Source organism: Eucalyptus grandis, chromosome 11 (genome assembly GCF_016545825.1).
Source record: "Eucalyptus grandis isolate ANBG69807.140 chromosome 11, ASM1654582v1, whole genome shotgun sequence".
Taxonomy (NCBI): domain Eukaryota; kingdom Viridiplantae; phylum Streptophyta; class Magnoliopsida; order Myrtales; family Myrtaceae; genus Eucalyptus; species Eucalyptus grandis.
In genome coordinates this window covers 43,887,432-43,914,264 of record NC_052622.1, presented here as the reverse complement: position 1 = coordinate 43,914,264, position 26,833 = coordinate 43,887,432, and the positions used below count along the sequence as shown (strand labels likewise).

Here is a 26,833-nt window from a genome sequence, read left to right as displayed (position 1 = left end):
CTTCTCATTACAAGGTCAGAGAGAGAGAGAGAGAGAGAGAGAGATCTGACACATGCGTGCAAACATAATATTACTGATTTTCCTTGCAAATCCATGCTGAGGTGGGACAATCTTGCGCCATTGTTGTTGGCCAATCTGGCACTTTTCTAATTAATGGCAAAAGATGATGTTCAGATGCCAATTTAGGGAGTTCCTGTCCTCGTTCTCGTGCTTTTTGCTTTTGTTGGTTTGTCTGTTTATACGCGAACCTCAGCAGCAGACAACTGCACAGCTCATTTAAGCTTTTCGCTGGCTGTTGAATGTCACGAGGTCCTGCGTCCATGTTCGTGCGACTTGCTTCGTTGTTCCACTAATTTCCTTGAATCTCTCTCTTGAACAAGATCCAAAACGAAACATTATTTTTTTTTTTCCTAGAGATGAAAAATGTCACTATTCTAGGAAATGTACAGAGCGATGCCTTGATGCCTTGTTGAGAATATCCGTGAGTGCTCAATAGATACAAAATCAGAAAAAGAACGATCGTAGGCCGGTCGCTAGAGTTTATGCAATTTTTTTATAACTTCCAAGTGTTTAGTTGTCTCATATCAAGCGACCGGCAAGAAGCCATAGCAACCCAACGCCGGCATGAGTAAAGAAAAGCTCTAGCAACATGGTGAGAGTTAGCAAGTAGCTTGTGCCCTATCTTACTTAGCTCGACCGTTGATCGATCGAACGCAACTGACTCGATTTGGTTCATGTCAAAGCTAACAATAGTGCAACTGTCCAAGAGGAATTCAGCCGCTTATCTTTCGGGGACACTAGCGCAAACTGCAAGTGGGAGACCATCCTCTTTATAAAAGAAAAGGAGGGATGTTAACTTGAATTGTGAAACACCATCACCAGGAATGATGTAGCATCGAGGGATAAGCAAAGTCCACTAAGTGTTCCCCATTTGTAGCATAACATGCAGGAATAATGAAGTGTACAAAGAAATGACAGAGAAACGCCGAAGAACTAATCTCTTAGTCACACTGAACCGGGCATTAATAATCTCCTTCTCCATTATGATATGAAAAATAAAGGTCCTCAGGAGGAAGTCACAAATCGATGTACACGATATAAGTCAATTATTCTAGAGAGGCTTTCGACAAATTATGAGCTCTTTAAATTATAGAGGAATACAAGGGAACAAAATTTTCAGTTTGTTTTTTACACAAAGGCTAAGCCAAAGATCTGGAATCGGTGCAGCTTTTGTCTGAGTGACGGTTCGAGCCGCTTAACCATGCAAGCTTTGTCTAGTTGTGCTCGAACTCTTCAAGTGCCTTTTCCCGTAGCTTTTCCCAGGGAAGTTAAGCTCAATCTGCCAAAAAAAAAAAAAAAAGAAAGAGAAAAGGAGAGGCCCTAAGTTCCCCCATATGGTGGATCATTAGTTACAATAGGACAATACCCCCAAGTCCTAGATCCAGCGGTAATTTGCCGATACATTTCCAAATACTACCGGTAGAAGCTAAAGAACCTATAAAAAGACAACAGCTCAACCAAAAGCAAAGGTGATTTACCTAATGAGCGGTTTCCGTTGTGTTGGAGGCGCTGGGGGATTCACAATAGGTGGTGGTGCCATAAGTTCAGCAGGCTTGGGCAGGAAACAGAAAATATAAGATACAGGCAATATCTGGAGATAAAACAGCAATATCGTTTCCAGCTTATTTACCATGCACCATACCAAAAAAATGAAAAAGTATATGCCAAGCAAAACCAACAAAAGTCAGAAGCAACAAGAAAAGTGGGTTTTCAAGATCTGCCAGTAACGTCCCAAAAACTGCCTGTACAACTTTTATTAGGGGAAATAAGCAGGACAGCATCCACAAACAATTATTTTAAGCTAGAAACATTTAAGATCAACTCAAAAGAAGAAAAATGTGTACCACCACTGAAAATTCATACCAAATAACCTCTCACATGAATGACAGCATAATAATTTTAACTTGAATATTACCAAGAAAGGTTAGCAGAGATTACCTCGAGCTCCTCTAAATCTCCACTAGTGTAGAAACTAACTGAGGTACTCATTCCATTGCTAGACGTTACTGACGTTGATGACGCATTTGATGTCAAAGACACCATTGGAGGGCTTTTCCCACCTTTAGCCGTATCTTCATATTTGTCTTTCTGTTGGACATCATCTTCAAGTTCATCAAGTTCTTGGGAAAAATCTTGGTGACCAACATATGGTACAGATGTGATCTTTTCAATTGCTATGTTCTCTGCTTCCCTCGAATTTGACTCATCAGCAACAGAACCCGAAGGTTTTCCATAGGCAGAGCCACCAGTACCAGTTATGTGATTTTGAACCACATCATGCCCTATATCCCCAGCTCCATTAGTTGCATCAGAAGCAAGGGCACTTTCTTGAGCTTCTCCAGTGGATGAAGGTAAAGCAGCCACAACTTTCACACTTTTTAAGTTTGACTCTACCTCCTCCTCTCGCTTTCTTTTCCTTCCATCATCCTTTTCATCAGGAGTACCCTGTCCTTCAGAAGATTTATCTACTTGACTACTACTAGCAGCTTTCAATTCCGCAGCCCGCCTAGAATCCCAAGTAGCTTTTGACGGACGAGGAGGTCGAGCACCACCAGGAAAGACGAAGTCAGGGATATTCTTCCGCCGTACATGACTTACATAAATCTCCATCCCAGGCTTCCATGATGTGTACAAATTGACAGCTTGCTTAAATTCCTCAACAGTTACCCTAATGTCAAACTGTTCACCTTCATTCACTGGAACCCCCTGTTTTCGTTGCAGACCCATAAAAAAACAGTGATGAAAAGGTCTGGACTTGTCTGAAAAATCACCAGGGTGGGGATGGCACTGAAGCATGTTATAAGTGTGCCTCTCAATCTACATTTTCATGTCAGCAGCTTAATCATTATAGGCACATGTCTCATGGAAAAGGAAAACATAAAGAAAAAATGTTTTACCTTCAATGTGAGCTGACGTAAGCGAGACTCAACCCAACCTTTCCACTTTCTTAAATCATCGGCATTTTCTGCAGAGATATCTATCTGCAGATAATTCTTGTATGCTTCAAAAAAGCCAAAAGGCTCAAAGAGTGTATCCCACTCAACCTTGCCAGCCTCCATAGCCTGCCACCAGGCAGAAATATCTTATTTATGGCCAAGGTTAATCTGGAGGAAGATTTAGCATATCAATATCTGCAGGCATGAATGCCAGAGGGACAACAGAAAAACAGGTTAAATAGGTCCTGTGCCCATTAATAGATTAAGCTGTCCACCTGTTGTGCTAAGGGGTGAAACGAGACACGTAACACCCAATACAACTAAAGCAATAACCTGGGCGATTTAAAGGACATGTGAGCATGGCTCACTATGAATCAACAGGAGCATCCACGTCCTATTAAATGATCAAATTCCAAACCAAATTCGCCTTTTTTTCATTTTGGTTTTAATTTTTCCTTTTTAGGGGAGGGGGATGTGCAGCACAGGAGTTGGATTTTTTCAGAGAGGCACTGCTGCAGAAACTGCAAATCCACTACCAAGAGTAAGGCATATAGAAAATGCAGAAGAAATGGAACAACCAATAGATACTAGGAAGATAACATTCATATTGACAGTGGAACCGATGTCAATTACAATCCATGCACCAATCAACTTAATCTTCCCCCAGATTAAACACTAAGTGAACATTTGAAATATTGAGCCATTATAACTGAAAGTTCCAGGCAAAACACAAAACTTTAAATGTATACAGAAGACCAAACCATCATACCTCACATACATCACTCCCCCTTTGAAACTCTTCTGACATAATTTGCAGAGTACTTGCAGAGACATTGTAGCTAGAATTCATGCAAGGGTATGCAGGAGTTATTATCGGCATCAAATGGAACCTGTCCTTTGGATTTCTTCTAGGATCCCAGATCTGCAGCCCAAGAGATCCTTCTTCAATATTACACAGCATGACAGGGTTTGGCCAACGCCACTGTGTATAGACCCTGAAGAAACGGGAGACCAGCATATTGGGTAAAGCATTAGGATATAGCTGGCATATACGAGCAACAAGCAGAGCCCAATTTACACCGCCAAGAAATCCTGCAACCTATCATGACAAAAAAAAGGAGATAAGAAACTGCAAAGTATTCAGATCAAATAAGTCGAGCGGAAAAAATTACTTACATTGGAATAGACTCCACGGCGCTTCGCCCAAAACTTCATGCATCTCAATGTCGTACGGAAATTCTGAAGTCCAGAAAGAGAGATGCAATTAGTAAAAAATAATTCAGCAAAGAGTAAAGCCAATAGGTCTCTCCATGTGCCTAAAATTCAGATTCAATGGATGGCAACCTGTATATTAGGAACCAGTCGCAGAATCTGGTCAGTCACTCTACATCCATTAAGACTACGAACTGTCTGGTCATCTGCATTCTGTAAAATTGAATCTTGCGAAATATCCAAGTCCTGCTCGAGAATAATATTTCATTCAAATGTTTTAAACAAATAGTCAGACTAATCTAGAAAGTAAACTATAACACAGTCAAGCGTGATAGAAGGAACATCAATAAGTGAAGAAGTTCTCATTATAGTCCCTACACCTCCTGGACACCCCAACAAAGCACCAATCCCATAACAGTTACAATTATGCAGCAATTTTGACTTCACTACATTTGACTAAATAAGCTACAACAGTAGTTAGTACATACTAACTGTCATCAACATGCGTCTTTCTATTCATGCAAGTGCTCCTCCCCCAAATTATACTTTCTTTTTTGACTTTCGGAATGTTCTCCCAATTTCCATTCTCCAATACGGTAAAACCAAGAGTACTTACTGAGACATTACTTCGCAAATGGAATAGGTCCAGAGCTACCACTGATATTAAAGAAAGCTACAGAGTTTAATTTTAAAAGAGGAAAAACAGTCCACCATCTACAGAATAATGCTGATGGTAATGTATGTAAAATTGCAGTACAGTAATTAAAGTGAAGGTAACAAAATACCCGACCAAAACACCACATGGTTCTTTCTAATAGATGCAGTGATAAATGCAAGAAAAAGCAAGTTTCAGACAAGGTGTAGCACCAAATGCATGATTATTAGCAAAATCCAAGGACGTCACTTACTTCAGGGATAACCCAAAGAGACAACTTCGCATATAGAAGATCAATTGAAACGCCATTAAATTTGAAGCCCATCACAGGAACGTAAGCGTCAGGTACAGGGCGCAGTTCTGAGACTTCACTCATTTCAGACAGCATTCTCTGTAGCTCACCAAAGAAATCTTCCTGAATGCAGTTAGAGAAACAGTCCTTAGTGCATCAAACAACAAGAATTAATCAATGGAAAAATCGTAGCAATGGAGGTTATGAAAGCAGATCGCACTTCTCTTGTTGCATGTCTAGGTCCCACGCATAGTGTATCTATATCTGCACCAGGGCCATGCACCTAAAAATATTAAAAAGAAGAAAGAAAAGTTGAGCTCTACTGTAAACTCAATCGGGACATCAGAACAGTGCAACAAAAACTTATAAATATGTAGGCAGCTATAGGAAAGTCATTCAAACAATAGGCTTCTATAACCGAATAGAATCACTACTACCCAGGAAATACTCATCTTGTCTTGGAAAGACTGACACAATTACAAACTTACATCAAACAAGACATAACTTCAGGGTAAGTGCTCACCTCAAGCGCTCTAGCAGCAGCTTGAGTCCCAAATTCTAGACCGTGATATAGTTTCAAGCAAAACAATTCAATGATGGAATCACCCCCACCCCCTCTTCCACATATTAAACAGCATCTCCAGGATTTAAACAGACAAAAGAAACCTATGAGAGAACCCAACCATAGAGGTGCATAACAAGAATAAGCGATAGAAAAGCTTTATCTACGGAAAAGAAGAATCAGCATTTCCAAATAGAATGTCTGAAAGATGGGATAAGAGCCAAGAAACAAAACTAGCAAACAAGCTCCGACAGAAGGAGAATTTAAGATGTATGCGACATATTATTGCCAATTTTAACCCCTGAACGTGAACATACTAAATCGCACCACTATTCTCTTCCTCCCTCGCGAGGATCATATGTTCATATCCTTTATAATTCAATTCACGATAGAGCACTAAAAATGAACCGAATATCCTCTAAAGTGCTATAATAAGGAGTCCTGACAACTTTAAAGTTCTTAATCTGGATGAGTAAGAACAGTAAGAAGGTTATGGTACCCCAAGCCGATAAGAACCAAATGTGAATATTTTTGCATTTGCTTCTTGAACCAGTTGCTCATTCAACCCCTTTGCACGGCTTATTGATTTGACCCATATCTTCACAATCTGCCACAATACGAGATAATAAACAACATCAGAATTTAATTCGACAGATGCAACAGTACCCTCTTACATGACACATACAATGAAGCAACAGCAAATGTATTGGCAAAAGCAGTATTTAACTTTGCAGAAAGAAACACAAGGAAGTTGAGAAACAGTTCAAGGCACAACATATCTTTTGAATTACTTTTATTTGCCTAAGCTAACAGACATTTAATGAAGGGCCTAACCTGGTCCAGCCTGCCAAGCACTTCCTCTCTTCTCACAGCCTCCGCTTGACTTTCATACAATCCAGCATCTTGCAAATACTAACATACCAGAATTCGCAGGTTAATAAACTGTCAAAGAACATTTAAGATTCATACAGCCAAAGTAGACAATATGGCAAAAGGAAAAACCTTTTCGAGTTCGCAGGTCTTTATCACATCATACTCTGTTGGTCCACTCAAAGAAATGGGTTCTGTGATCCCCAAGCGCTGGCCACCACTACGATTGCTTAATAAGGGACTCCCCATTTAGAAATTGGGTACAAAATCTTTTTTCCCCTCAAATACTCACTTTTTTTTTTTTTTTGGTGTTCTTTTTCCTCTTTAATTTTTTTTGTTCCTTTCCTTCTTTCTTTCTTTGTTCAGAGTTTCTTTCACGGAGTGGCAGGGAAATGTTAGCACAATTTAAAGTATATTACCAATTTCCCTACTAGAAAATCAAAAGGAACTTAACAAGCAAGAAAAAAGATAATCGCAATGAACGAGTCGTCACTGTACAGAGCGTGGAGGAAGAATCCACTTAGAAATTGAGCCCGAAGCTACAAAAAAGAAACAAAATTTGCAACTTTCAAAAGAAACCCACAAGAAGGGAAATCCCCCAACAGGGTAATTAATAAACCCGCGATTGCTTTCCTACGACTAAGCAACTGAATACAATTGATCTTGCCGCCGCCGCCGGTTCTTCTCCTCCCTCCCTTTTCCCCCAACAAAAAAGGTAAAACCCTAACGGCAGAGGAGCGAGTAACGACGACCCAGAACGAAAGAGAGCCTCCCACCGATCAAAAGGGCTTCAAAGATCTCGAATCGTTTTCCCCCCCACCCGGTCGCCTCTGCAGAATCTCGAGCGGTGCGGGTTCGGAATTTCCCCCCGGTTTTCAGCGGGGAAATTACTACTGAAACCTGCGAGGTCGGCAGATAACGCAGATATCAATTGAGAGGTGCTGACAATTGGGTAGAGAGAGAAAGAGAGAGAGAGAGAGACAAGAGAGAGAGATTACAACGTCGAGATGAAGACGGAGGAGAAGGAGGAGAAGAAGGGAAGTTCGGGAAGGGGTGGGGCGTTTCTAGTGAGAGAGAGAGAGAGAGAGAGAGAGAACTTTATTATTATATATTTTGTTGTAAAATATTGCGTTATAAATACGCAATAGAGAAAATAAAAAAAAAATTGAGAAAAGAGTAAGTAAACACCAAAAATAGCAGAGACAGTCAAAGAAGAAGATTCTATTTCCAGTATATCATTTACAACAAAAACTAAACTCCTATTTATAAAAAAAATGAGAATATATTTAACATTAATATTAGTGTATTGAATAATAGGGACATGAACATTCATTGTATAAGAAGATGTACTTAAAATGTATGATATAAATGTATCATAATAAGTACATTAGATAAGATGAATGAATATTTATATATTTCATAACATATTTATATATATTTCATTTTCCTTTTGCTGGCTGGAATATTGTAGGAAATTTCGTTAGATAATGGGGAAAAACGACCGACAAGCTTCTAAATTTGAAAGAAAAAAATGTTATTGATACAATAGTCACTAACTAAATAATATTAGGTAATTCTACGATTTCTAATATTTTGATTTTTTTCGCGCACTGTGTAATAAATGATTGGGAAATTGAGCAGGTTACTTTTGTTTTGGGAAAAGTATTTTTCTTCTTATTTTTGGCATTTGAATCATTTTAAAAAATGAGTCACGAAAAATCTATACTTAAATTTGAAAAAATAATTTTCTCTTTAAAGAATTGGAAATCATTTTTCAATACATGACTAGTTCTTAGATCAGACACTTTACATTTGAGCATGAAAGCCTCAACGTTAGTTCATCGGCCTAGGCAATAGGGTTAGATCTAGAGATTAGGGCTAGGTCTATCAAGGCATGGCCATGACCTCAATGCTTGTGCTCAAGAGTCCAACACTCATGCCCAAGACTTTGACACCTAGTCTAGAGACTCCCGTGCTAATGCTCTAAAACTTGATGCCCATGCCTAGGCTTAAGATCTCAGCGCCCTAGTCTAAGTTCGTCGTGGCCAAGCCTAAGTCCATTTAGGCTGGGCTCTACCCATGCCCTAAGTCCCCAACGTCACAACTAGGTCCATTGAGGATGGACTTAGGCACTCGTGCCTTGGTCCTTGCATCCATGCCCAACTCATTGAGGCCAAGCCAAGTCCATCAAGGCCAAAACCCAGAACCCCAATGCCCATGCCCAAGTACATCCAAATTGGGCTTGGGATCCCGTGACCGATGCCCAAGTTCATTGAGATTGACCCTAATGCCCATGCACGTATCTATTGAGCCTAAGGCTGACACTTGAGATCAAGTCCCCAGTGTCTAGACCATAATTCATCAAGGCTGAGCCAAAGTTGCTAGAGGTCGAGCTTAAGTCTATCGAGGTCGAGCCTAAGTCCCTAATGCCAAGAACCTAGTCCTAGGTGCCCGAGCCTGGTCTCAATGAACATGGGCTCTAGCCCTAGGCACCCTGTCCTCGACATTGACATCTGGAGCTCGACCTTGATGGACTCGAGCTTGGCCTCAATGGACATTGGCTCAACCTCAATGGATCCGAGCATAGGCACAAGGGTCCTAAAACCAACCTCAATTTATCTAAGTCAAGGTGTTGGGGACCCAAAACCCACCTTGATGGACTCGAGGTTTAGCATCAATGAACCCAAGCCTAAGCACAGACGTGACGGTATCGAACCCAACCTTGATGGACTCGGCCTTAGGCGCAAGAGTCCTTGCCCAAGCCTCTAGGGATATCGGCTAAAGTGGCTAGTAAGCCAAGCATTACTACCGAATTCTCAAGCTCAGCTTTGGTGGACTTGAAATCGCTATTTGTGCTTGTGCTCAAAAGCTGGGGATTTGGGCTTAAGACCTCTCTGCTCATGCCCAACTTCCCAACTACCTTAGTGCAAGTTACTAACTCTCAAATAATATATCTCTATTTAGGAAAATTAAATCAGATTTTCCTTACCAAACGATTAAATGTATTTACAAATTATTTTCATATCTCAATCAAACATTCAAAATATTATTATTTTCCTCAAAAATAACTTCTTGAAAAATGTATTCTAGAAATGTCACATTTTCTGTTAATCAAACCGATATTAGAGGTACTTAACTGAAGTTTCGAAACCAAAAGTGGCTTGGCTTAGTTGGTAAAGTTTAAACTGTCCGCATGCCATGTCAGGTTCAAATCCGGCTGCCAGTGGGCCTATAATATACCATGACCTTAGCGTAGGATTTACTCTCTCTCCTCCTAAACTTTCGAATACCAGAAACAGAAAAAACATAAGTTTTGAAAGGCTCGATATAAAGGCCAATTCCAAAATACTAATTGTATGATCGGCACCTTGAAATGTGAAACTTTCTTCATGAGACATGTTTAATGTATTCCATGTAACTATCAATTAATATATTATTAATCTCAAAAGTACTTTATTAAACATTATAATGTTAAAAAAATTAATTTTCACGACCTTAATCGAACATATTGATGTCATGGAGAAAGTCAATGGGAACTTTTAAAACCTCTTGGCATAATGATACCGTAAATAGAAACTTGAAAAGAGAAGCAGCACCGAGCATGAAGAAAAACAAGGGATCAAATCAATGAATCTTCATCACATCAGTGGATCAAAACATCCGACAAGAAACACTAGCAAAGGAAATAATGTACATTTCACCGCTGCTGCTATTTGATGTCAAAGGCGGAAAAAAGCACAATATTACATAATAAAAAAGAAGAAGACATAAGCAGAATTCGTTAGAGATAGCAGATATACAACGTCCACCTAGAAGCTGCTAAATTTCCTCCTGAAGAAAGACAAATGATACGTAGTCGAACAGATGATCATTTCCATTTGGATACTCGGATAAATACTCCCCCTTATTTTAACAATTCTTTACGTACACTGGTTGTGCATCGCTGCAAAGCACAAAGCAATGTTTAGTTTCTCCGAGCAGCAGCTTTGGTGTCTCAACGAAGCCTAGCTTATTGAAAAAGAGCCCAAGCACAAATTGGTACTGGATCAAGTCAGGCCTTTGATTCTCCTTCCCTTCTAAGCAGCTCCTGCAGCAGCATGATAAGAGCAAATAATTATCAACACACTTCCGGATCCATGTAAACATCAAGAGGGAGCATCGCCAAGGGAGTAACAAAATCTTGGTGAGAAGAGTGGCCTAATTGAGCAAAGCAAGCATACCATCAAACCCTATTTACATAACTGTTTTATTGGATCCGCACAACTCAATGAGATTGCAGAGGGATGATTGAGCTAGTGTGCTAGATCTTCTACGACCTTTGGATCTAACTTTCTTCATGAAGTCCAGAGCACACGTAATAGGTCCCCCATCAATGCTGAATTGAAAAGCTTTCAGGGATAAGAAGTTTTCAGGATTAGGAACTAAGAACTAAGTGTTTCTTTCATAATAAAAAAGAGTTAATCTTTTCCATTTAGAGGGATTAAAACTTTAAGTAAATCCAACTGAATCTTTAGGTGAACTGTGGAGCTGAATTAGCATTTGTTAGTTCCACAGAATCAACCAAATGATTGCATAAATAACGGAATGTTTACCGATCTGGTAGCAACTACTGATTGTTGCTGCCTCTCCTTTTTCTCACGCAAGCACTCTCCACACCAACTGGAGAAATCCTTTTGATACTTCTTCATCTCCCTAAACATTGAACTGTGCCAAGAAAATGGAGGGGGGTTGAGCACATAGAGCAGACTCTGAATTCATATGCAGAAAAGAGAGAAGTGCCTGCACATTTTATCTGAACTGACAAGATTCCAGCAGTTTTCTAGCGCACCAAACAGAGAGAAAGAAATGAAAGGGACCACTATTAGGAATATCATTCCTTGACTGGCTTTCTATCAAATGTCCAATTTTTGCAACTGTGTCTACCTAGCCTTGTAATCAATCCCACAAAGAAAGCAAGTTGAAGGATCTAAACCAGTATGGTATAGCAGCCCTGAGTCAAAGGAGATAGAGCTGTAAGGTAGCTATCAGCAGACCCTCAATTAGTGGATACGTAATGATCTATTCAATAATCAATACCCCAGGCAAGCACAGTCTAATCCAACATAACAGGGACCTCCCATGGAGACAGAGACAATAAAAACCAGCGAATGCCCAGCTGCAACCGAACATGTACCAGAAGTGAATGTAGACAAACTTTGATCTCATCATAAACAATATTAATACGCCCCAAAACAGTTTCGAATGACTTATTATAAGTTTATCAAAGTTTATCATCAGTCACCCTGTCAACATAGATAGCTGATTGTTTCTAACTCATCAAGTCTTCCATTACTATAATCTACCCTGCCCTTAAGCAGTCCAAAAAAGGAAAGAAGGATCAATGAAATCCTTAACACACCAATGGCTCAACAAAAGAAGTGAGAACTACCTTCTACACCACAGGAGTAGATTAATCCTGTGACCAGAAGTTGTGGCCCGAGCACCATGTCGGTGACGACCACGATGAAGCACTGCTCTCCCAGGTACATGGCTATAGTCGAAAATCTCCTAATTTGAGCAACAAACAGTGCCAAGAAAGAGTATCAGTACAAGCACAGGGAAGCAAGAAAATATCCAAGTGACGAACAAGACATACAAGACATACATAACTTGCCAAAGTAAATGGCATTATCAATTAGAAAGAAGCATAAAAGCCTGAATATCAGTGGACAGGGATGCATGTGCATATGTGAGCACTTACATGTCCATTGAATAAATATCAATGTGTGCAACAAGTTAAGTGATGAAACAACGTGATCAGACCGGTAGAATCCAGACCTTTATACTTGACCCCACTAGCTTTAGCAGCAAGCAATGGTGATGGATATTTGTACTTTACCATGTGCATCACGTGCACATGGCTTGTTCTAAAATTTACAGACTTAACATGCATCTCTGTGGATATACAAAGTAAGCAAAATCAAATGAAATGTACATGAAACATTACTCTAAAACAATAAATCAATTCAACATAGCTTGATTACATGTATAACCTATTCCTTATGCAACAACTAACACAAGCAAAGGCATCAGGCTATGTTCTAAGCTTGTCTAGGTGGTGTGGCCCCCGGCCACTCAAGCTAAGATCATGACACATCACGAGAATCTAAACTTTGGTGTGTTCAATTATCAATTGCTTGTCCACCGTAAGTAATCCAGAGATTCGTGGTTTAAGCCATAGTGAACAAAGCGCAATGCCAGGAACAGAAATGAAGAAACTTTTCACAGAGATCAAAAGAATAATTAAAGGTAGATCAATGCTGATTGGCACGTTTGTATCATACAATTAGGAGAACAATACGATTCCACTGCCTCTGAAAAGAGAATTTTAGTTGCCCAGATAGCTAAATTAAACCATCAATAATTTAAGGGGAAGTAGGGCCTCCATCCCAAGCAAAGGCTTGTTTAAATAGTAAGATAACAAAATCTTGTTAGCATTTTACATGCTGATTCACATTTAACTAGTAATGTACCTCTGAATGAGTGCCTGTGTTCACATGCTTATCACAACGTGTGCCCCGGAAAAACAGCTCTCCACCAGAAAATTGCTTACCCAAGCACACATTTAGAGTTACTTCTGAGTCATCAACATGAAAACCTGCAAGTGTAAATGAAACTGAGAAAGTCAGTCATCCATGGGGAAAGGTTTCAGCCTACAAATTGCATATATGATGTATGATGATTTCCTGCAATTCACCATGTCAATAAGTAGTACTTTTCATACTTTCTTGAAACTTATCATATGAGCTACTAGAATTGTTTCCGTAATTCCCCAGTCAGCACAAACAAGAACAATATACCAAAATGAAAATACTTGAGTCAATTGAGCTTGCAGGTGTACATATGTGTGCTTGCATGCAAGTATTTGGACCATGATATGCAAAATATATTACAGAGAATCAAATAAAGAAAGCAGAAAATTGGAAAGCAATTTCAAGGTGATTGAAGTCATCCATAAAAAAGAGCTCGAAAGGCAGAAAAACATAAATAAAAAAGAGAGGAAAAGAAATAGCCCAGCATATTGAATGCCACGTGTTTCCGAAGAATATTGCTTAAGAAATGGCTAGCCAGATTGCTAGCAAAGAAGATTTCAGCACCAAACAGACAGACCAACCACTATTCTAAGAGTGATAGCAAGAAGCCTGTGCACTTAACCAGTTGCAAATGACAAATACAATTAACTTCACTCTTCAAGCCACCCAAAACCACAAAGGTCTCACTTGCATTGATTTCTAAATTATGGCTACTACTTTTTTCTGCAAGACTGGTTGCCCAAGGCTGATGAGTGATACTCTTTCAGGGAAGATGTTGTGCAATAAGATACACAAATTATGCATAAGCATAACTATATGAGTATAAGAAAGGACAAAAGAAAAAAAATAAGAAACCAGGAACCATTTGACTAAAATTCTTGGGTTTTACAAAAGAATTTTGTCGCCCCTTCTCCCTTAAATCTTCTCCTCTAAGCTAAAGGTAATACCAAAGACAAGCATGGACTTCCAAACACTGACATCTCAGGGAAGTAATGCATAATTGCCATTTGCTGACATAATGGAAGATCTAGGACACATATGTGCGGCATATAACCCCCCAGTCATTAACTTAAGAAAGAAATAAGACATACGCCAAAAGGCCAACCTGCATATATGTAATACTTTGCAACTACTCCATCACTTAACATTGTTGGGGGAGAATATTCCTTCAAAGGATGCAACTCCCAAAGGCTAAGCATTCAAATTAGAATGCCTCATTTCAGATACCTGACTTTCATTGAGATCCTTCCTTCAAAATAATATTCTCTCTAACTTTTTAGTTATTTTGACATCTCTTAATAAACCCAAACTCCACCATGGCCATAGTGAAACACCGAATTAAGAAATCAACCAAATTGGAAAAAACTTTTTTTAGAACATGGTTGAGCCACTAACCTCAGCAATCATTTAGAATCCGTAACAGAATCTTCTGAGAATACATGAGTCGAACAATTTTGAGGAGCTATAATACTAAGCCTGCCAGCTCACAGGCTACAGCAATTTATCATACTTTTTATGGTCTATATTTACTAAAGAAGCTCAACATTCATACTTGAATTGAGAGTCAGAAACAAAAAAAAAAACCGCTAATACATCTACTTCTAATAGGAAATGCACAAACCTAAAAGAAAATTTACCAGCAAAGTCATTATGTTCAACATACTTCTCACACTGCAATAGCACATGCCTCACCATAAAGACCAGAATATCGCATTTCCCAAAATTATACACAGAAATAACAGTGCAGCTCGAGAAAGCATTTTCGATTTTGTGAAGAATGAAAATCAACCAAATATTTGATCACTCAACAGCCTGAAATCATCTATCCTCTACTAATATTTGAACATTAGATTAATCATGAAAATCACCAAAGCACGTGGATGGACAACATTACTTTTCAGAGTAAGTGTCAAATAAATTGCATAAACAGTACTCACCTAAGTCAACATCCCTATCGTTACCATACTCGACAACAAAGCCATGATGAGAATCAAGGGTGGATCCACCAACTTCATGAAAGAATACTGCACAAAGTAATATTTCTCCCTCAGTAAATTATAAGCTCTTGAATGCTCCAGCAAGTATAGTAGCACAGAACAACCTTTTGATATAGGACGAACAAATTGCTCCATCAGTTTGTCCAACATTGTCTCTAGGCCAAAATCATCAAGCACAGCTCCATATTTATTCATGGTATTGGGCCTCATTATCCTAAATCTTACCTCATTTACCCATTGCTCAAAATTTTTCACCTACTCAGTCAAAGCACAAATCATAAGGCAAGAAGACAATAAAATAACAGTCATTTAACAGAATATATTGAATCAGAAGATACCTCAGAGAGCAACAATTCACAGAATTGCGGTTGAAACATCTCAAATGTAAAGACACCAGGAGACGGTTCAGACATAATATTTCTCAAACTCTCCTCTGTATTATCATTGATTGCTTTGAGAAACGTTGGGACAAAGAATGCTGAAGGGTGCATGATGTATATGTCTCTATGTAAAGGCTGCAAAACAGAAGATCTTTTGTTGGAAAAGGCCTCAACAAAAAAGCAAGAATGGAGAAAAATTACATCAAAAACTTGGGCCTTTCCATCAAACCCGGGAAACCAAAGTGACTTCACAATCAGATGGACCAAGCACTTCAGAGTAGAATTAAGAGAATTGAATGGGGCGCTCAAAACTAAATCAATCACTGAAAGACGGAAGCGGACAAGGTGAGGAGATGGAAGGAACCCAAGGCACTGTAATAAGATGAGTTTCCAAAGATGCACAATCTCATACAATCTCAAACTTCAGGTATCTACATTATTCCCAGCATATCCATTTAGATCAAGCATAATAAAATCAACACTCAAATCTTTTCATCATAACTCAGGTCCTTCTTTCCAAGAAAGAGAGTCATGAAAATTTGGCACCCAAGAACAGATCATTAACATCCCCTTACCTCTATTTATATAGGGAAATTCCATCTAAATATAAGACATGAACCACAAGCCACATCAGTTCATTATCTTGCAAAGAGAAGATAACTTTTTTGGCTCAGTTTTAGGGTCTCTCTCTGATTCCACACACGACTGCATCTTTAAAAAACCAATTGGAGCATCTATATGGCAGGATGCCAGGTGAATTCAAGTTTTATGAGAGCAAACACTCTTGCCTCATTCACTCAGTTTCTTTAGTTCTCCCAAATAACAGCATGTTCATCTCTTTGCTGAAGCAATCCACAATCTAAATTGTTTCAGGCGAAGGGAAAAGGGAAACGTTTTCCAAAAAGAGGTCTAACATACTATCACAGATGAGTATCATAGACAGGGCAAGAGTCTGAACGCTAGTAACACCTCCATAGAGTAGGCATTTTAGATAAATGGAGGTAAAGCAATATCACAACTAGACTAAACAGCCAATGTGATCAAGACAAGACATGAGAGTTCAAAATGAAAGCAACTACAAAGCCAGTGGAGACCAAGTATCTAAATGGTAAGTTTTCATGACATGGAGGTACGCAGTTTTCGAAGTTAATCATTAGTCAACAACTATGCAGAAGAGAAACCAACAGAGTGTGCACATCTGAAAATTTTCTGCTTAATATATGCCTCTAAAATTTCGACATCCACAAGTCAAGAGTTTATCTACATGATAAACATGGTATCGCAAATCAAAATATTATCTCATTCTCTTCTTCAGCTAAGACAGTGATCCCAATCATTAAGTTCTATCATGTCATTGCCTCTAAACACCAAAACCTCAGCACCACCACAAAAAGTAAAGACGGCCAAAAAAATAAAAATAAATAAATAAATAAATGTACATATCAAGTTTTATTAATAGGAGCTCCAATCAGCAACTTGAAGTTTGCCAAAGGAGGAAAACAAGATTTTGCAATATCTAAGAGAGGTGAAGTGTGACGCTGACATTACCCATCAAGTCAAAAAGTAAGAAACCGTTCAGAGATTGCTGGTGAGGTACCTGATAATTTGAGATTATCTTCTGCCTGTATTCTCTATGCCTTTGAGCCTGGTAAAGATATAGCAAAGCAACATAAAACCAGCTTCCTCATGGAAACATCAATAAAATCGATATGGTTGTAAACCCTAATGCCTCAAGAAACTACAAGTGACACATGAAGCAGGAAACTACACCCTCAAACACACATGAGCCTACAAAGATGCATTTTGAAATTGAGAAGGAAAGAAATATTGGCAAATCCTAGGAACTGAGTATTCCTTTTTATTAATTGGAGGCACCGGGTATTTTACCTAGGCCCAACTGAATGAGATATTATCATCTAACAAGATATGAACACAGCCAAGCATTAACACTCGACAGACTGATTGCTGCGACAACAGTTTTAAAAAGAACATATGGAAGTAAAGTTTCCGACACTCTAGTCTGGTTCAGCACAGGAAATCAAGTCCGGACTAACAGTAAGCACTTCAATGAATACTTCAAAATAGTGAGGATTGCCACAGAGAGGACGCAGAAGACCACACCCCGCTGTGGAGACAGGCTGAATATGCTGAGTGTGAGGGCAATTATGAACTTCGAGTCCAAAAGATTTCCTTTAAATTCCAACGTAAGTTAGTAAGGATTACGTTAAAAGGGAGCCCCAATTCAATCAACAGCGCAAAGAAGATGAAGCAAGAAGGGCAAAACGAATAATTCGACGTCCACGAATACGACAACTAATGAAGCTCGAAAATTCGGATCATCTGCTTCCGTAGAATTCAATGCATGAAACCGAGTTCGGTCAACTCGGTAGTGAAAAGCGATGAGGAGAAAGGGGACCAGAAAATCACGAAGCAGCATTGCACTACAATGCAATGCAATGCAAAGCAGGAATCGTACATACTCTGTTTCGCTCCCCGTGAGGCAAGTACTTGAGCAGAATCCCCCTCATGAACTTCACCTTATCGTCCCTCGAGACCCCCAGCATGGTCGACGGCAGGTACCGCTCCAGCGAGCTGAAGATCGCGGGGCTGAAGTCCAGCTGCAGGTCGTCGTAGCTGTCCGGCGTGTGGTCCTTGTTAGGGCTCGGCCTGAGCCTCTGCTGGCTCGTCATCGCGACCGACGGCCTGCTCAGCTCTCCGCCCGGGACCGCGCCGTTTCCGCCTCCGGTGGCCGGGAGGTCGCCGGAGGCCGCGCCGAGGGACATGGCCGCCGCGTGTCCGGGAGACGCTGGGAGGGGCGGGGGGCGATCAGGGCATGGGGAAGGGTACGCGGCGCGGAGGAGCGGGATCAGGGGCGCGGTGGCGCCACCGCCATCGGAGGGTCGACGGTGGTGGATGGCCGGGGGAGGTGAGGATGGTTTGCAGGTTAGGGTTTTTTTCGCGTGGTTCCGCCTCGGACTGGTGGTGGTGGTGCTGCTTCGCCTTCCGATTCAGTTACTCCGTTGTTTTTTTTTTTTTTTCTTTTTTTGTTCCCTTTCAATGGGGGCAGGCCCGGGTCGACGAGCTGGGCGCTTGATCGTGTGCCGCACGCACGAGATCGAGGGCTCGGGTATCGCGCGTGCTCGGGAGTCGCGTGCAGTGAGAGTTGGTGTGAGGTTTCCAGTTGGGGGGTCCCCATCTATTTTGCGCTCCGGGAAGAGTCCCCCCCCGCTAGTTAACGTTAGGTGCTCGCATTAGGGCAAATTTTGCCGAGCTTCCCTCGTGGTGTAACATTTTCACTCGCGCCTGGATCATGTAAAGATGTAGTTCAAAGTTTAGTGTTGTCGTGCCATTGTGCCTAGTGAAGATGTAAATTATCGGAATAATTCCAATCATCATTAGTCGTTGAGTCGCTGCAATCGTTGCTTCAAAAATAAATCATTTTCACATCATAAAATGTACATTTTATGATGTACATTTTCGTTGGTTGATTACATGATATTGTGAGATTATTTTTCTTCTACGATAGCCACTATTCTAAACATGACCATTATAGATTATTGCTCTAGTGACTTTTGCAGCAAATGGCAGTAGTTGAACGAGATTGTTGGATTTAATTTCTATATGTATTTTGGAAGTTGAAGTTATTTCTTTTGTTTTTTTTTTTTTATTTGTTCATCCGGTTCTAATATGAGATGCAAATTTGAGATTTTAAAGGTTGACTATGTAAAGTAATTATATTGATGAAACTCAAGCGGGCATTGTTTTTTTGTTTTTTTTCTAAATTATAGTAAAAAATGATCAATTACTTTTCAAGTTATGAGTTATGACCAACTCAATTCTCTCCATTCATCACTGAAAATATACATGATGAGAAACAAATAAGAAGTTTTAACTTATTATGTAAGTATAGTGAAATTTACAAATAGCACAATTAAGTTTTAAAACTTCGATTAAACTGCATTTGGTAGGGTGAATAAAAAGGAAAATAAGGGATTTAAATAATCATGAGAGAAAGAAGATAAATGATTGAATTATATCGTTGCTAAGGAAAAGAAAAGAAAATTGGATTACAATGTAAAGACCCTTTATGTTTTAGAAATAGATAGAAATAAGGTATGAGTGAACAAAAAGAGCCAACCAAAACACAAATCCCTCGTTATTTATAGTGATTTAAAATATACATGAAATTTGTTTTCATGATCGCTCATCATCACTCATTATCTTTTTACCTCATTACAAATAATATTATGTTTTCCAAATCTATTTCCTCGTTCCTATCATAAATTAGCGCAATTGAGGGCTTTTTTCAATGCAATTTAATTTGAACGGCAAGAAATGCTGGTTTGTGAACATTATTCATGCACATAGGAAGGTGAAATGGCACCAAATCTGCATGGCAGTAGAGAAAAAAAGGGTAAAAAGAAAACGGAAAGAAAAACATAAAGTTACCAAAAAAAAAAAAAAAACAAACATAACCATGTCCCTCGGCCGATATCATTTTATTTACCGCGGTAAAATCTAAGACAACTAGCGTTCTCGACAAGAAGGAAGAAAAAGAAAGGAAGGGAGAGAATCGAGCCGTTGGAATGGAAATCGCGCGGGAACAGAAAAAACCGGCTCGTCGCCGTTAACGTCCCCCGCGCCCTCTGCTTGCGACGGTTGCGACCGTTAATTAACGGTCGAACCGACCTCATCTACTTCTAGGGTTTAACAAAATCGCGAGGGGCTCGTCGATTCGCGCCCCCACCCTCTGAAACTCTCCATCGACATCGCGACGCGAACGAGCGGAGAAGAATGAGCGAGGCCGCCGCCAAATCCGGAGACGAGAACGGAGTCGCCTCCGAGGTCGCGGGGAACCCTAAGCGCGAGGCGGATCCCGGGGACGCCGGGCCGGCGGCGGCGGCGGCGGCGGCGGCGGCGAAGAAGCCGAGGACCGCCGAGGACGCCGGCGAGGAGGGAGGGGAGGCGGCTAGGGTTTTCGAGATCGAAGCGGACGCGGCCGAGGACAAGGGGACGAGGCACGCCATGGAGGACGCGTGGGTCCTGCCCAAGGACGCTGGCTTGGGTTCCCCCGGGAAGCTGAGGTTCTGGGCTCTTCTCTTCCGCAGTTCCTGTTCCGTTTTTCTATTCGCTCTGCTGTTTGAGGATAAATGGCTTGTGGGATGGGTGTTATAGTCTTCCGCAAAGTGCTCATGCTCTCAAGAATCATGCTTATCAATGTTTCTTTGAAAATAAAAACCAAGACTTTATAGGTATTACTTCACTTCGAGCAGCAATCAATGACAGACCGAGGGGCGATTTGTCCACGGCTCTGTACTTGCTATCAGTATTTTTTTCAGTCACGAGGAGGGCGATGCCCATCAAAATTATCAAGTTATATATATACTGATTTAATCGCTTAATGCTTGTTATGCTAGAATGTTTATGTGGTATTATTTATTTTATGATTAGTTTTGTCAAATTTTGCACCAATGATACGTAGTCGTCCTATCTCATAAGATTTCCTTTTCCTTCCCATTCACATCGAATGGGTGTTAAAAAATCTACACGAACAAAATTGAGTCTACATCGCAAATCTATAGAAAAGCTCATTTTCCTGTGCATTTAAAATTCTCTGCAATGAGAAGGAACTTTCAGGAAGATAATATATTGGCTTCTCTGGACAGATGTGCACATTTTGCGATATATGACGGACATGGAGGTCGGCTAGCAGCAGAATATGCTCAGAAGAATTTACATGCAAATGTTCTTTCTGCAGGCTTACCACGTGAGTTGGTGTGTGTGCTTGGTCTAATTTTACGTATACATTCTTTATGAGCCTTCTCCGGGTTTTCTTGATTTACTTATCCAAGTTCACTTGGCCCATTAAAACCAGAAAGTTTAGCCTTTAATAGGAGTGTGTTTAGCGTATCTATGTCTCCCATTGTTTAGGATTTGGGGTTCAGGACTTGAAAATGAAAATGCAGTTTGGTTTGTGATTGTACTCTTTTTTTCATCACTGCACGTTACCTTTTATTTTATTATTGTAGTTTCAGAGATGATTATAGGTTGAAAGATTCCATGTCGATGCTTCTTTGGGTTTATAAGAGATCTTTGATTCACCTCAATCATGGTTAAATGCGTGGGCAATTCTTTGTGTTGATCACTTTTCATGTCCTAGAGTACTTTCTTTTCTGTTTGGTTGATGTCCATGTTCTAGTATAGAGACTTCTTTTCATCTCCGAGGAAGACTAGAGCTATAGATTTTCCTGGTTGAACTGTTTTTACATCTATCTCCCATACTGTCTATTGTTTCTGTTATTTCTTTCTTCATGAAGTTTCAATACTATTGGCACCATGTGGCTCAACGGGGGAGATTCTTTGGGGGAGATTCTTTTTGTTCTTTTTTGGCTGACTCCGATGTTTTTATCATGATGGTGCAGATGGATGTCAAAGCAGCCAAAAAGGCCATTCTTGATGGTATAATTCTCTCCATGCATGCTTAATTCAGACACCAATACTGCAACTTTTATTTTCCATCTTCATGCCTTCTTTTTTTTTTTTTTTTTTTTTTTTTGGCTATCTAGGTTTTCGAAAGACCGACGAATCTCTTCTTGAAGAGAGCGCTACAGGTACCAATCAAACATTTAATTTGTATAGAGTCCACTTAATTATATGTCTTTCAATTTGTGATGCATGATGTCAAACAGGAGCTCCTCTAACCGTTTGAATCAGTAGGGAGACTCTAGTTAAAATTTCATTGTGCTTGGATAGCCTTTTGATGACTTAGAACTGTTAGATACTCGCAGCATCTTATGGTTTCTATCTGTGATTTGTGGTGACTGCAACTCCAAGGGAATATGGGCTACTAATACCACATTAATCAGGATTCACCTGTATCCGCTTTGGGACTGTCATATAGCTTGTACCGGAAACAACTAGTTCATTCTCACTCCCATTGTTAACTAACGTATTTTGGTGCTATTTTCACTAACATAATGTTAAATTTTTTTTGGATGGTAGAGATACTAGGAAATGTTTGTTATAGAGTTCTGTTAACAATTTTCTTCTAACGTCCTAGAAAATATCAGGTTCCTGTACTTCTTTTGCCTCGTTGGTTTAGAGAAGTTTATGAAGGATTTTTATTTCCACAAGGATTTACCTAAGATAATATCTGTGCATATCCTTTTTCAGGGGGATGGCAGGATGGTGCAACAGCTGTATGCGTTTGGGTATTGGGACAAAGAGTGAGTTTCTTTCCTTGTCCCCACATGCGTTTAGGCAGATGTAACCGGAGGAATCACTAGCGTGGATATATTTTGTTCTTGAGATCAAAATTATAGATGATATAAAAGTGCCAATCTTGGATCAAATGCGGTGGTCTCTTAATATAATAGGTTTTCTCTTTTTGAAACAAATGTCTGATATTCTTACCTATCAGTAATTTCTAATCATTTAAAGCCTTGGAAGCTGAAAACTATGTGGATGTAGGTGTCCAGAATAAGAATATAATGGATAATTTTGTCATTTAAGATTTTTAACATTTGCTGACTAAGATGACGTATAAATTGCATATAGTTGATGATATGGAGGCAGCAACTTAATCTTTTGATTGTGCTACTTTTTATTTTGTTATGCTTTAATAGTGTCAGAACAATGTTGGCTTGTGGACTAAGTCTCAGTGCATTTTATAGGTTTTCATTGCTAACATTGGGGATGCGAAAGCAGTATTAGCCCGCTCATCGACTGAAGATGGTGATAGTACTGTAAAGGCTATTGTTCTGACTAGGGAACACAAAGCCATTTACCCTCTAGAGCGTGCTCGTATCCAAAAGGTAAGGATGTATGTGTAACTTTCTTTTTGGTTGAACAGTTTCCTCCAATATTTTCCGTTGACTTCCAATGTATGAAATGGGGATTATCTTGTTTCTGATACGATATCTGAAATAATGCATATGCTTTGTATTGTGATATATTGGTCATCAGCACAAGTGTTCTGTGCCTTTTTAATGAACTTCTTTTCCCTGATGAGATAATGTTTTGGTCATGCAGCTACATTTTGTTATTTAGGAATATGTGAATTCTTATGCTGCTTTTGTTTGTTGGAGAGCTGCCTTCTTTATTAGCTAGTGCCAAGAAATTGATATTTACATGCCATATGAACTTCTAGTTGTCTTTCTAGTTGTCTTCACACATGATCACGGTTTTGCTTGCCATTTATTGCATCTGTTGTTATTTCAGGCTGGGGGTGTTGTGGGTTCCAATGGCCGATTACAGGGTCGCCTTGAAGTTTCTAGGGCCTTTGGAGATCGCCAGTTCAAAAAGGTTTGGCTTTTATTTGAACATTGGTCCTGTTGTTCCATTTTAGTGTCGTTGCATCTAAAATGAGAGTACTTGTGCATGCCTTTGGCTCCTAATTTGATAGTCTAGCCATTGCATATTGCATCACAGGATCAGCCAATACAATATCTAGGCTATGTGGTTACTAGTGGACGTGGATTTGCTGCTTTATATATGCATCTGCTTCTTCAAATGCATTAACTGTACTCCAGCTCCATATTCTATTTCATGTGCACAGTTGCTTTTCTAGATGAGATTCAAGTGTATAGCTCATGAAACTTGGGGCGTGTCTGGATAAGCTTTTATTATATTCTTTTTCTTTAATCCAAAACTTGTGACGGATTCACTTTGACTTTTGTGTAGCCCATAACACCCAAAACTTTCTTAATATAGACATCCTGATTTATACATTATTTTTTCATATTTCTTTTTAAATTTGGATGATGTTTTAAATTTTGGCGGGAAAGAAAAAAGTTGTTTTTTGCTTTTTTTTAAGCATAAAGAGATATGCCTAAGTGAAGCCAAGGAACGAAAGAACCATTCTACTTAAATTGAGTTTGTTGGTTCTGATGTATGATGGTAACAATCATGACATCAATTATGATTGGAAAAGAATGACATAGTCATGAAGACTGATTGACCTGTGATGTCTGCAAGGGAATTCATGGAGTTTTTCTCTCTGTATGGAAGTCTTTCGATTTTAGGGACTACTGTGTTAGCTGTATATGGTTGTCAATATGCTCAGTCCCCAGGGGAAAATAATTTCTGCCACTGTAAACAGAAAAAAAATTCGATTATCTTAGATGAAATAATATGTGGAATAAAATGGCCATGGAGTAAAAGAAATTCTCTTTTCCTCGTCCCATGTTTAATTATTTTTGAATTATTATTTAGATAGGCAAAAGAGGTATGTCTACTTTGCTACACTGAGTTAGCATTCAACGGCTCTAAAAAATTGCAGCACACTGCTGCAATTAATAATGGCTATTGTTGGATACTTGGTACGACCTATCCTAACAGCAGATTCGCAAAGACAAAGCAGAAAAAGGAGTAGGAATAGGAAGATAATAGATGGGTCTTCCCCCTCTGAAAAAAGAAAATAATAATGGGAAGATAATCTCTATACAATGATTATTTTTATTTTGTCTATTCATAGAGTTTTTCGACTTTGCAGGTAGGTGTTGTTGCAACTCCAGATATTCATTCTTTTGAGCTTACAGGGAGAGAGCAGTTCCTCATTCTTGGTTGTGATGGCTTATGGGGGGTATGCTTCCACTTTCAATATGACCAATCTCCTGGTCTGAGAAAAACTTTTAAGACTTGTTGATTATGAGAGAAAAAATTATTTCAGGTATTTGGAACAAGTGATGCAGTTGAATTCGTTCACAAGTTATTGAAGGTTGGTGCAGCATTTCATTTTATCTTTTGCTAATTCCGGTCAAACAAGATCTTGATCTTTACCTCCCCAAAACTTGATGTTGGGGGTGCTCAGTTCTGTAAGTAGCTGATATTATGTGTCAACACATAAATGGTGATTTGAGAAAGTGTACTTCTATTATTTGCTCTTTTGACTTTGTGGTGTTCTTCATTTACCATTTCTCTAGCATCATCATCTTCATGTATGTGGAAGTGATAGCCCGTGTTTTGATTGTGAAACTCACATATTGTTTGATTTGGCAGAGTCTAGGTTTTTGTTTCTGTAATGGCACATTCTCTTCTGTGAACTTTTGGCCTTGTTTTCTGGTACTTGGTTTGCTTGTGAGACAAACCAAATGATATTTTTTGTTTCTTACTGGATGACATCTTTTACTTTAAATGTGCAAAAATACATGCGCAATCTATCTGTAGTGGAAAAATAAGTGCAGAAAACACATCCTTTTCTGCCTTAGATGATGTCTTCTATTTTTTTCCTGTTGCAGTTTTTCTAATCTCTTCTATGTCTGACTACAGAGAAAATTATTATTCTGAAGAGGGAAATAAAAGGACTTCATCGGTTGCACTATTAATCACAACATTTTGCCTTACATTATTTACATATGAGTGTACTAGATTGAATGGCTGGTGTACTTGCTAACCGTTTGTTATGGCACATAGCAGGAGGGATTAACAGTCACAGCAGTTGCTCCGTCGTCTGGTAAGGGAAGCTGTTCGTGAAAGGCGTTGCAAAGACAATTGCACTGCTCTTATTATTGTCTTCAGGCCAACGTAGACATGAATTGTCTGTGAAAATGTGGAATGTTTTAAGTGAATCAATTTGTTTATTATGGTTGTCATTTGTCAAACATCTTCTTGGCTTAGAGTTCTTGATGTTTGCAAGCGTGTCCGATCTCTAATATTGAAGCCCCAGGTTTTAGTGTTGTTTGGTTTGTGAAACTTATACCCACTTTGTTGAATGGGAAGGTGACTCAAGAAGAGGGCATCCTGGCAACACTATGCATTTGTATTGAATGGTAAGGGGTGTCCTGGATCAATCGATGTAAAAAATCATTTGAAAATCATTGGCAATTCATTCTTAGGCTACTTATTTCATGCATCAGACTGGTAGCTTTTTCCAGAGTAAGTGATCTCTTGAATTTGTTACTGCGGCAAAGCAGTAGCGTTGACACTCTAATGCGCTGAACCTATAGAATGGAGCGGAGGGGGAAGATTGTTTGACCCGAAGTCCTCTCAGCAGTTCCTGTTCTTTGAATTTGATTGGAATTAACAGTTGCTACTGACCTGATGGTTTGGTTGGCCATAGAAAATGATTAGATTAGGATAAGGCTGATTTGTCTATGAAATTAAAAAAAAAAATGCCAATTTTCCTCATTTTAATGGCATGGCAGACAGTTTGTCCCCAATCAGAGCCATAAGAGGGAATATTCTGACTGTTCCTCCAAACTGGGGCTTTTTTAAAACCCAGTTGATTGGAGATGATTAATGAGGTTAGAGACACAAATTCTCCCACTTGTATTGTCATGTGCATTTCTCTTTCCTCA

The 26,833-nt window shown here is 39.4% G+C and overlaps 3 protein-coding genes across 4 annotated transcripts; 1 reads left to right on the top strand and 2 right to left on the bottom strand.

The window, feature by feature from the left end:
• Positions 1-1,018: 1,018 nt before the first annotated feature.
• On the bottom strand, positions 1,019-7,664 carry LOC104425805 (nuclear poly(A) polymerase 1). Its single transcript, XM_039304656.1, has 12 exons — positions 6,720-7,664; positions 6,552-6,629; positions 6,217-6,324; positions 5,376-5,438; positions 5,117-5,278; positions 4,341-4,454; positions 4,173-4,235; positions 3,766-4,095; positions 2,958-3,122; positions 1,999-2,877; positions 1,539-1,651; positions 1,019-1,339 (listed from the first exon to the last, which is right to left on the bottom strand). Exons 1-12 carry the CDS (start codon positions 6,834-6,836, stop codon positions 1,294-1,296), a joined length of 2,238 nt encoding a protein of 745 aa, XP_039160590.1. The 5' UTR covers positions 6,837-7,664; the 3' UTR covers positions 1,019-1,293.
• A 2,539-nt stretch (positions 7,665-10,203) lies between these two features.
• LOC104425807 (2-oxoglutarate and iron-dependent oxygenase domain-containing protein CP2) lies at positions 10,204-18,550 on the bottom strand. 2 transcript variants are annotated; one of them, XR_721729.3, is made up of 10 exons: positions 18,017-18,550; positions 17,134-17,181; positions 15,495-15,671; positions 15,261-15,411; positions 15,097-15,183; positions 13,100-13,224; positions 12,016-12,134; positions 11,180-11,291; positions 10,808-10,975; positions 10,204-10,674 (listed from the first exon to the last, which is right to left on the bottom strand). XR_721729.3 is itself a non-coding variant. In XM_010038611.3 (9 exons), the coding sequence occupies exons 1-9, from the start codon at positions 18,317-18,319 to the stop codon at positions 10,639-10,641; spliced, it is 1,158 nt and encodes a 385-aa protein (XP_010036913.1). In that variant the 5' UTR covers positions 18,320-18,550; the 3' UTR covers positions 10,204-10,638. The 2 variants fall into 2 exon arrangements, 1 of the variants encoding a protein (XP_010036913.1); XM_010038611.3 differs by lacking the exon at positions 10,808-10,975.
• Positions 18,551-20,238: 1,688 nt separating this feature from the next.
• On the top strand, positions 20,239-26,384 carry LOC104425808 (probable protein phosphatase 2C 8). The gene is given in 11 exon segments (XM_010038612.3): positions 20,239-20,620; positions 21,203-21,311; positions 21,959-21,995; positions 22,103-22,147; positions 22,710-22,762; positions 23,210-23,350; positions 23,757-23,840; positions 25,030-25,119; positions 25,207-25,254; positions 25,953-25,979; positions 25,981-26,384. Coding segments are annotated over 11 exon segments (1,008 nt in total). The 5' UTR covers positions 20,239-20,330; the 3' UTR covers positions 26,065-26,384.
• Positions 26,385-26,833: the final 449 nt, after the last annotated feature.

What these genes read in the sequence shown, in the direction of transcription:
- LOC104425805 (XM_039304656.1), bottom strand. Translation starts at nt 6,836, where the DNA reads ATGGGGAGTCCCTTATTAAGCAATCGTAGTGGTGGCCAGCGCTTGGGG. An exon ending in GCCGTGGAGTCTATTCCAAT is followed by an intron (nt 4,096 to 4,172) that starts GTAAGTAATTTT and finishes TTGTCATGATAG; the next exon opens with GTTGCAGGATTTCTTGGCGG. An exon ending in GAGATTTAGAGGAGCTCGAG is followed by an intron (nt 1,652 to 1,998) that starts GTAATCTCTGCT and finishes TTTTATCTCCAG; the next exon opens with ATATTGCCTGTATCTTATAT.
- LOC104425807 (XM_010038611.3), bottom strand. Translation starts at nt 18,319, where the DNA reads ATGTCCCTCGGCGCGGCCTCCGGCGACCTCCCGGCCACCGGAGGCGGA. An exon ending in CTCACGGGGAGCGAAACAGA is followed by an intron (nt 17,182 to 18,016) that starts GTATGTACGATT and finishes TATCTTTACCAG; the next exon opens with GCTCAAAGGCATAGAGAATA. An exon ending in GTGAATTGTTGCTCTCTGAG is followed by an intron (nt 15,412 to 15,494) that starts GTATCTTCTGAT and finishes TTGACTGAGTAG; the next exon opens with GTGAAAAATTTTGAGCAATG.